The sequence below is a fragment of the Aptenodytes forsteri genome, unplaced genomic scaffold, assembly GCF_000699145.1.
Source record: "Aptenodytes forsteri isolate BGI_AS27 unplaced genomic scaffold, ASM69914v1 Scaffold188, whole genome shotgun sequence".
Taxonomy (NCBI): Eukaryota; Metazoa; Chordata; class Aves; order Sphenisciformes; family Spheniscidae; genus Aptenodytes; species Aptenodytes forsteri.
Genome location: NW_008794371.1, coordinates 712,364 through 722,479, shown reverse-complemented (window position 1 = coordinate 722,479; position 10,116 = coordinate 712,364). Strand labels below are relative to the sequence as shown.

Genomic DNA, 10,116 nt, shown 5'->3' with positions numbered 1-10,116 from the left:
GAATTGGCTACCGTCCCTGTTATCTGGGTTTTTGTAAGGTTGGCTTTTTTTGTTGTAGGTGCTCGGTTAGGCTGTTTGTGACAAGGTGTGATAATGCCTTTTAATCCGCTCCCGCTGCGTTCGGCACAGTCCGCGTTGGCAGCCCGGCCGGGCACGGAGAGACCATCAGAAGCCGAGACAACGTTCTTCCCTTCGCCAGGCCAACGCTCGCCACGTACAAAAAAAGAAGAAGAAAAGAAACTCTGGTCCTTTGTAGATTGGTGGCAGTACAGATTCGCTCCATCCGCAGCCGGGGGCTCAGCGTATGACGGCCGCTAACACCATCATAAAAACCAGGAGCGATGCCCTGAGCCCTGAGCAGCCGGCTGCCTGCTGGACCCCACTGGGGGGGCGGAGGGGCGTCCGCCGGGTACACTTACCCTTGCGTTTGGGGGGGAGCGTTGGCATCGCCCCGAAACTGAATTTGTGCTGATAATCAGGCACATAGTCTGGAACCTCCTGCCCGTTTTTCCGCGGCCCCAAAGATACCGGTTTAGAGGTTCTGTTACGGCTTTTGTGGCTGGTGCAGTTCTTGCCAGGTTTGCGATAGCCCGGCCGGGAGCTGGGGGGGGCGGCGGGCTGGCTGCTATGCAAACTGTTCTCGGCCCCTCTCTCCTTCCCCTTCTCCTTGGAGGAATGGTGAGGGTGGTGGGTTTTGGAGGCTCCTCTGTCTGCTGTGGAGAAAGTATGTGTTTTTATCTGATGGAGCGACTCGGACCCTGAACAGTTCCTAAAGTCTTCTGCTCTTAGCACCTTGAGGTCCTTGCCGTGCATCTGCTCGGGAGACTCGCAGATGACGCTGGAGCTGGAGCCTCTGAACCTGTGCAGCCATTCCCAGAGCGAACGGGCTTTGCAATCGCAGCTCCACGGGTTCCCGTTCAGCCTGAGAAACTCCAGGGCTCCCAGGTGGGCCAGGCAGTCCCCCTGCAGCTCCGAGAGGCTGTTATTGAACAGAAAAAGGGTGGTCAATCTTCGGAGGTCATGAAAAGCCCGCCTGTGAATCCACTGCAGCTGATTTTGATGGATGAGCAGCCGATCCAGGTTTATTAGTCCCCTGAACGTGTTCTGATGGAGGCTCCAGAGCTTGTTTCCATGGAGAAAAAGATGGCTGAGGTTAACCAAGTCAACAAAAATATCATCCTGAAGGAACTCGATGTGGTTGTCTTGCAGGTAAAGGTATTGCAGGTTGTGGAGGCCACCGAATATCCCACTGGGGAGGGAGCTCAGCCCGCACTTGTACAGGTACAAGGCATGGAGTTTCACCAGCCCTTGGAAAGTGTCTGCAGCTAAAGCCCTTAAGTAGCGGTTGTCCCCCAGGTCCAGCTCTTCCAGGTTGACGAACCCGTCGAAGGTGTTGGGGTCGATGAAGGTGATGTTGTTGGAGTAGATCCAGAGGGTGACCATGGAGGGGCTGAAGTGGCCTCGCAGCAGCAAGGTGATCTGGTTGTTCTGGAGGAAGATCCTCTCGCTGTCCTCGGGGATGCCCTCGGGGATGGTGACGAAGTTGTGAGCCTGGCAGCTGACGGTCATCGGGGACGGGTAGCACACGCAGTCGGTGGGGCAGCCCAGGGCGCCGGGCACCTTCAGCCCCAGCAGCACCAGGAGCAGCTCTGCAAACCCCCCTGTGAGGAGAGAGGGGAGAGCGTCGGCGTCAGCGGGGACTCAGGCACCCCCCTGCCCACCCATCGCCGCCGTGGGGACTATTCCGGGTGAAAAACGCCCCCAATTAACTCAGCCCTCCTCTCTGCTCATGAATTACCCATGGAAACGACTGCAGCTGTGACGAGCGGGCTCATCACCCACGGTAGTTTAAACGTGATGTATGGAGTACTCCCTGCCTCCTTGCCGGCGTCAGCGGGGACTCAGGCACCCCCCTGCCCACCCATCGCCGCCGTGGGGACTATTCCGGGTGAAAAACGCCCCCAATTAACTCAGCCCTCCTCTCTGCTCATGAATTACCCATGGAAACGACTGCAGCTGTGACGAGCGGGCTCATCACCCACGGTAGTTTAAACGTGATGTATGGAGTACTCCCTGCCTCCTTGCCCTGCCTGCAACAGGCAGGCGGGGGGTGCTCCCCCCCCCCCGCGCGGAGGGTGACGAGCGGGCTCATCACCCACGGTAGTTTAAACGTGATGTATGGAGTACTCCCTGCCTCCTTCCCCTGCCTGCAACAGGCAGGCGGGGGTGCTCCCAGCCCCAACCGGGCAGGAGAAACTTTCTCGGGGGAATTCACGCTGGCGGTGCAAGCAGCAAAGCCCTTTGCCTGCAGGCAGGCAGCGCAGTCGGGGGAAAGGCGGTTGTACAAATGTGTGAGAGCAAACAGAGGAGAGGCAAACCCTCATAGGTGTCCACCCCTCCTGCAATGCATCTCTTAAATCGCCCGTGCTTATGTATCGGAGGGGAAAAGCTTTAGCAATTCCCAGCGAATCACCTAAAATTACACGTGTGCAGCGCATCTGCACAGCACACCCAGCTCCCGCAAAGCCGCAGACCCATCCCCACCATCTCTTTTTACTACAGTTGTTAGACGCCGCCATCCACCCCGAAAACCAAGTGATTTACAGGAAAATATGCTGTCAGCAGTTGGTGGAAAAGGCTGAGCTGAGAACTCCGTTTGGAAGTGGGATGCTCAGACATATTTTTAAATGGATGTCCTGTGGCAAAGCATATTGCATCCTCTAATGCTACAGTATGTGCTTGTGACCGGGGCTTTCTCGCTGCAAAGAAGCGGTGAGCAAGGCAGTAATCATCCCCTCCCTCTGCTCAGCTCTCGGAGTGCCGGTTTCACCGCCCCGTTCCCGTCTCGCTCCCACTCCTCGCACCAGGCTTGCTTTCAGGCTTATTCCTTCTGCGCCGAGTGGCTTTTCAGACTCATTGCACCAGAGTTGTCATTTCTCATTCAGATTTTCCTCCTAGATTTGGCTTTTTCCTCTTACACGCAAAATTTGCTCATGTCTAATGAATTCTGCCTCTGGACTTTACAGGGGAAAGGAGTAACATCGGAGCAGCGTACAGCTGCCGGTGCCATCCTGCCCACGAGTCCTCGCCTTGCACTCGGCTTGTAATAATCTGAAAAACGAGAGTGGAAGTGGAGTTCATCTCCAATTACTCCACATCGTTATTACCAGCTAGTCCATGAGCCTGGACCCCTTGGGCTTTTACAGTCCCTCTTTTCAGCGCCTACAGCTGAATGCAAGTGGGAGGCAAAAAACCCTCACTGTTTTCTTGTTAATTGTGTTTGAAATACAACTCCGTGGTTACCGTTGCCTTTTGCCTGGTATGGAGATCTATTACCGTATAGGTCACAGCAGGTGACCCGTCCATCTGGACCCATCCTTTCAAGGCAAAGTTGTCACTTTTTTAGATAAACTGGGTTATTCGGACTCTCCATAAATCACCAGTAAGAGGCAGTCATCTCTGACTAGGCTGTTAATAAAAAGAAAAAAAATAGCATCGCTAGCCAAAGCGTTGGACCAAGCCTTGGCTGCGATGAGATGGGGGGGACTTCTTCCAGGCACTGCCCTTCAGAAATTAAGCAGCGGCTACCAGGAGGGATGTCTCATTCCTGCGCCGCTGCCAGAAAGGGGCTGCAAGTCGGGAACGTTTAATTCGCGACAACTCCTACGGCTGTGTAGGAAAAGGAACGTTCTCCAAGTCACCGCCGTACCATTTTGGCTTTGCTGTCGTGCCTTTGCGATGAGAGAGGGGCTGTGCTGGTGGGAGCGTCGTGCCGGCGCTGACTATCAAGCGCTCCCTGCCAAAACAGGAGCCCTTGCTGCAACTCGCCATGCAAGCACAGCCTGGCAAACAGCGGTATCCTGAGGATATTGTGATTATCCGAGTGCCAGATAAAGATGGTAAAGATAAAACTACCTTTGCAGATACATTCTGCTGGGTTTTTTACCCACAGATGCGCTTCACCAAGGTGGGACGGCTTCACGTTCCCCGTCGTACCTCTGTGACACTAAAGTACGAAGCCTTCTGTAGGTCTTATGTTTATTAGTAAAATCCTGCCAGGCACAAGCGCTGTGACGATCTCCCACATGCAGAGTCTGTTATTGCAAATACCAAATCACAAGGGTCTGAATCAATAAACCATCTCCCAGCTATAAGCAGCAGGTTGGAAGATTACATATTGCTTCCAAACAACGGTTTTATGCACTCTTCCGTGACACGACAGTTGCCAGGCTAACGGGATTACTGACGGGAGGTGGAGCCAGGCAGGGATCTCGGAGCATACACGATTTCACGTATAGGGATGGTGATGACAGGCAGCTGTTAGCAATGTGCGGCGATGGACGAAGGCAGCCTGGGTCTCCCTGGAGCACGGCCAAGGTAGAGGCTCCTGCCGAAAGGGAGCGCGGCGTTTAACGGCTCCCCGCCTGCAGGGGTAACTCCGCAGGAAAAGGTCAGAGGGAACTGAGTCCATCTCTTTAATTAACAGGCGTTTGTGAGTTAATGGCTGGAGTTCCTATGGAGAGGGAGATGTGATCCCCCCCCCAGCCGTGGGTGGCGGTGGGGATAGTCTGGGGTGTTTCTGGTTCTCAGCTTCCCAGGAGTAGGATGGTAGGAAGAAAAGCCAGGGGTGTCTTCCCACCTGGATGGTAGGAAGAAAAGCCAGGGGTGTCTTTTGCAGCACCCCTATGTGCTGCAATTTGGGGGCAAGGAGAATGGGGAAACAGAAAGATGGATGCTTAGAAAAAATAATAATTAGGTGGGCAGGACTTGGAAAGAGGAAACGTGTGGATGCACTATGGGTGCGTGGTCTCATCAAGGACGCTTTCCCTCCAAGCCCATAAAACCTGCCGATTGCCTAGTGCTGTGAGAAGCTGCTCCTGGGATGCCCTGGGCTTGGTCACAGTTTAGATCCAGGTATGAGACCCCCTAGAGACAAACCGGCTGTGGTCATGCAGCCATGAAGCTCCTGAGGCTGGTAACACCAGCATCGTGATGGCCAGCAGCTGAGCCCACCGGGACGAGACAGCCGGGAGCGCTTGAGTGTCGCTGGGCTTCCCAGGCTGGAAAGCACTGGTGGGACCTTCCCGGAGGTCCCAGCCCGGCTCCCCGGGAGGCTTAGACCCTGCCTAACTTGTTGAACTCGTTATTCCTGACACAGCCCTTTTGACTTCATCTTGTAAAGGTTGCGAGGCAGATGGAGGGTCACCAGCACGTGTGTCGGAGCTCACCAGGGAGGGAGACCTTCAAAAGCGGCACGGAAAAATCCTACAGAAACCTGCCGGTGAAGAGAATAAAACCAAAGCCCCGCTGACACGGATAAAACCAGCAAGGGGGTGTTTATCTCCTGGCTTTCTCCCACTGATGCGCTGTGTCACCCTGGCTTCTGCTCGCCGTGCCCTTCTGCTGCCTCCTGCTTTTGACTGAGGTTTCAGTGATTGGAATGAATTCGTCCGACTGTCCAAACCATTTCCCATGTAGCATCTCTCTAATTGGGCATTAATTAGGCATCAGTTAATGAATGCTTGAAATAATTTATCTTTGGATGCGTCCAGTTTGCAGTCTTACTTTTAACAGCACTAGACTCATTATTAGATTAACATCATTATAAATGTTCTCCATTACCTGCTTGTTTCCATTGTCTTAGCCTTATTACTGAGAGTGAAAATCACTCCTCCCGCATGCATTATTGATGAGTAAGGACTTTCTATATGTAGCATGGGATTAATTGTTATACAGCGTAATGCATTTAGCGTGAAGCCTCAATTTGTGCAAGAGCTGAAAGCGGCCAGAAGAATGCAGACGCCCGGAGCCAGCGTGCTCAGCCAGACACAGCACATCTCTCTCCAGCCCAGACCAGGTTCTTCCCGGACCGGTGCCAGCACAGGAAGAATTTTTTTTAAAAAAAAGCTGGTTTGATACCCAGGATCGGGGCGGGGGGGGGCAGGGGGAGAGATTTGAAGGGTTGGAGCGCTTCTGGCAGGCAGCCTGTCCCCACGGCACTGCTCGATCCAGAGAGCAGGGTGTACCTGTGCCGCCAGGTTTCTTGCGTTTTAAGGCTTTTAACGCTTTACTGTATCTCGGAGCAAGGCAGAGCCTTGGTTTATTTGGGAAGACGTAATGCCACTTCTTTTCATCAGGAGTCTCAGGCTCAAGGGGAAGAAATGACTTAGGACAAGAGTAGATGCTTCAGCCCCAGGGGGGATGCACCTGCAGAGCCCCCCAAAAGGCAGCCCTGCCACGAGCCCTCGCCGCCCCCTGCCCGTTCCCTCTTCGCGAGCTGCTTTTCTCGGATGGACGCTTTCACCGCTCCCATCCGGACAAGCTATATGGGTCACGGCCCGTCTAATTCTCCGGCAGGATCTGGTCTCGAGGATGGAGCAGGTTGCTTCTCTTTCAAATCTCTCCTAAACCGCCATCTGCTGTGGGAGACCCATCTTAGCTCACGTCTACATGCAACTTGACTGCATGCTCACTGTGTCCATTACCGGTGCTGCTCAAGCTGTTAGATTTATAAGCTCTTTAGAGCAAAGCCCTCGTCTTCTGGTTGCTGATTTATGTATCTTTACTGCCATAAAACACTATGTATAGCTACTACATAATATAAATAATAATACTTAACCAGAGCGAGCTACAAGTGGGGACAAAGCATCTGGCTTCTGCTCGCAGCCGGTATTATCAAAAAGGCAGAAGCTTACTCATCACTCATCCTCTTCTGAGGCCAAATTCACACCTGGTGTAACACCACCACCTCGCTGTCAACAGGCTCCAGAGAGAGATTTTCCTGCCCCGTTCACACCCTGGATCTGTCAAAGGATGCCTTCTAAATCCACCCCGAGTGAACCGGAGCACAGAGACACGACCACGACCCCCAGGGGAAAATACCCTTTGAAACTTGGGAGCCAACTCCGAATGGGATGTTTGCACCGCCGTAGAGAGAAACTGTTGTTTAGGGAGAAGAAGCAGCCTCAAATATTCACAATTTCATCTGCCAAGTGAAGGACGATGAAAGGCAAGGCCGGGGCAGCGACGGCAACTGGGTGCGAGCCAAGAGTGAAACTTCAGATCTGGGACAGTTCGACAAAGCAGTGTCAGACCTCTGCTTAGTAGCTGCGGGGGGTTTTTTTTTTCCTCCTCTTTTTTTTGCAACACAGAGGATGAAATAAACAAGCCCATCCTGACTGTCACAAAGACTAAATTCCCCAGTGAGCAGCAGCTTGCTTTCAGCCTCTCTGCAAAGCCCCTTAGGTGCTGCCCCGCGGTCCTGCCGTCCTCGCCAGCAGGAGCATCCTCGGTGGGTTTGCTCCCCGCAGCATCGGCTGCAGCTCCCAACGCCGGGACACGGCACGGGGCTTTTGCTTTCTGCACGAGCTGCCTTTCAGCCAGAGTGGCAACCACCCATCTACCTTCATAATTTTATTTTTTTTTTTTGCGAACGGTGTCATAAATAACTGACAGATCCCAGCTGTTTGGAGTTATGGTTTCTGATGGAGTGACAGCTGCTCCCAATCCCCCAGTCATCACCCCGGCAGTTCTGGAACATTTCAGCAACATAAAAATCATTGGAGATAATTTCGGTTTTGCATAATTTGGTTAGGCAAGCTGTGATTTAATGGCAATTATGACCTCCGAGGCAAAAGATGAGCTTGGAGGCTACTGGCTTCGCACGACTTTAGCTCAGGGTGCAGCGTCAGGGATGTTCCAGGGAGAAGGTACTACAAGAAAAAAAAACCCTTCTCCAGCAGCTGGAAGTTGCGTTTCTTTGCTGGCAAGTGGAAAGACCGTTCCCAGAGGAAGAAGCACACAAGGAAATCTGGAAGGAATATCGCTAACGAAAGCTTTGGGAAGAGGCTGGTGCCAAAAGATGCATCGGGAGGTACCTTTTAAAGAAAAGCCGGGAAAAGGCTTTAGACTGGGGAGTGCTGCAGCCCCTGCGAACCCTTCTGCAGCACCAGTAACTCATGTGTTAACTGGATTCCCTCCTGACCCCACTTTGGTAGCCCCAACGTTAAAAAGCAAATCCTCCTCGCGCGGCCGGGATGGGAGAGCCAGCCAGCACCGGGAATGGGCCATGCCCTTTGCAGGCAGCTGCCTGCTTTGCAAGCACTACCCATTGCTCTCCCCTCTTACGGGGTTTCTCTTGCTCTGGGCTGTGTTGCCTCCTCTCCCGGGTCCTTTTCGGCCACCCCGGAGCCCCCTGGTTTGCCTTTCTCCAGCGGTGACTGGCTGGAGCAAAGCCTCGGTCGGGCAGGCTGTGCCGGGCAGGCAGTTGAGGATGGAGAACCGTGCTCAGGAGCTCTGAGGACATCACGGTGCTTCAAGAGGAGCAAAATGTTGCTTAACGGCAGAAGATTGGATGTAAGGAAAAATTTCTTTACTGAAAGAGTGGTGAAACATTGGAACAGGCTGCCCAGGGAAGTGGTGGAGTCCCCATCCCTGGAGGTATTTAAAAGACGAGTAGATGAGGCACTTAGGGACATGGTTTAGTGGGCATGGTGGTGTTGGGTCGACGGTTGGACTCGATGATCTTAGAGGTCTTTTCCAACCTCAATGATTCTATGATTCTATGATTCTAAGTGGCTTTTGTCTGGAGCTGAGAAGGTCCAATTTCCCCTCCTCCATCACTGCTGTCAACCAGCTTGGAGTTTGCTGTGAACTAAAGCTCAGGGCAGAGACTGGGGTCAGCAGCACCCCAAAATCAAGTCCTTTAGGGTGTCTCAAGTTCATTTTACATTTGCTGACCCGGTATCTGGAGCTATTCACCTTCCTCCACGAAAGTCGAGGCCAAGGTCACCTGGAAGTTTCTGGATGGTGGTCATTAACTCCTATTGCAGTTTGAAACCAGACCATAAATTTCATAGTGTAATAATGTAAAAATCAATAACTCTGTTTGAAACAATAGCTTTGTCTTCCATTTCAGCCGGCTCTGATATCTCCCCACGGACCGCGTCCCTCTGAATCACACAAATAAAGAGAGAGGAGCGATGGGTGGCAGGGCAGCTGCTCTCCCGCCAGGTGCCCGGCCCCTCCATCGTTACAGATTCCATTAGTTAATTTGTTCCTCTCCTGCAGTTAAACTCGAGGGTGATTTAAAAGGGGAAAAAAAAAAAAAAGGGGGGAGCTTTCTATGCTCAGCCTCTTTGACATCCTGTCCGATGCAGCGTCCCTGAGGCTTTCCATGCGAGGGATGCCCAAGCCCCCGCTGCCCATCGCCCCGGGCAGCGCAGCCAAAACCCAAAACGCTCCTGGAAAGATGCAGCATCAAAAAAAATTCAAGTCTGTTCTTTTCCAGCTCTGGCTTTCCGGGCAAGGGAGGTCTGGCTTCCTTTGCTTGCTTATTTTCCGTTGTTTGCTGTAGCACTGGCTCGAAATATACATCGAGAGGCAGGATTGTCTTTCACATGTTGGTGGATGTGTGATCCTCAAAAACAAATTAGCACCGATTCACTTCTATATAGAGCGCAGCCATCAGGGAATCACTCCTGAATTCACAGCGAAGGAAAGTAATAATGCTTCCAGCGTGCTAATCCTCTCCGAGAGCAGCCCCTGAACTCTCTCCTGGTGCTGGAGGCACCACTGGAAATTACAATTGTACTGAAAAAATAATAAATAAATACAGAAATTGGCAGGGTTTGTGCTGGTCCAGAGGATTTGTACCCTAATGTGGAACTCCCTGTTTAATTAGCACTCCTCTCTCTGTCTGCATCTCCTCCTCCCTCTGCTCGAGCTAAAGAAAAAGGGGGGGAAAAAAAAAAAGGAGGCCAACGGTGGAAGTGGCTGTGGGATTGGAAACTCGGGTATAGAAACTTCTTTAATTTAAATGCTTGTTTCAGGACTCACACATGCAGAAACAGAGGGAGCGTAGAGTGTGTTTTCCCCATGTAATCTGCTCTGCTTAACCCCAGTTTGCAGCACGCCTTCCACTGCAGCGATGCCCTTGGAGTACAGCTGCAGTCGGACGCTGCCGGTCCTACGGCCGCAGGCACGGGGCACGAACCCGGTACCTCGATGCAGAGCCTAAAAGCCAGCATTTGGGAGAAGATTATCCAAATGAGAGGCTGGGCTGCTGCTTGCATGCGGTTGGAGGCAGATCTTTAGAGTAGAGTAGAGGGGGAAGGG

At 52.6% G+C, this 10,116-nt stretch overlaps 1 protein-coding gene across 1 annotated transcript in view; it reads right to left on the bottom strand.

Moving 5' to 3' along the window:
• Positions 1-297: 297 nt before the first annotated feature.
• The window catches only part of RTN4RL1 (reticulon 4 receptor like 1), a 10,594-nt gene continuing 775 nt past the window's right edge, over positions 298-10,116 (bottom strand). Inside the window, exons 2-3 of the mRNA XM_009287526.1 lie at positions 5,141-5,241; positions 298-1,649 (exon numbers count right to left, since the gene is read on the bottom strand). Of these exons, the coding sequence (XP_009285801.1) occupies positions 298-1,649; positions 5,141-5,241 (1,453 nt within the window). The remainder of the gene's footprint in view (positions 1,650-5,140; positions 5,242-10,116) is intronic.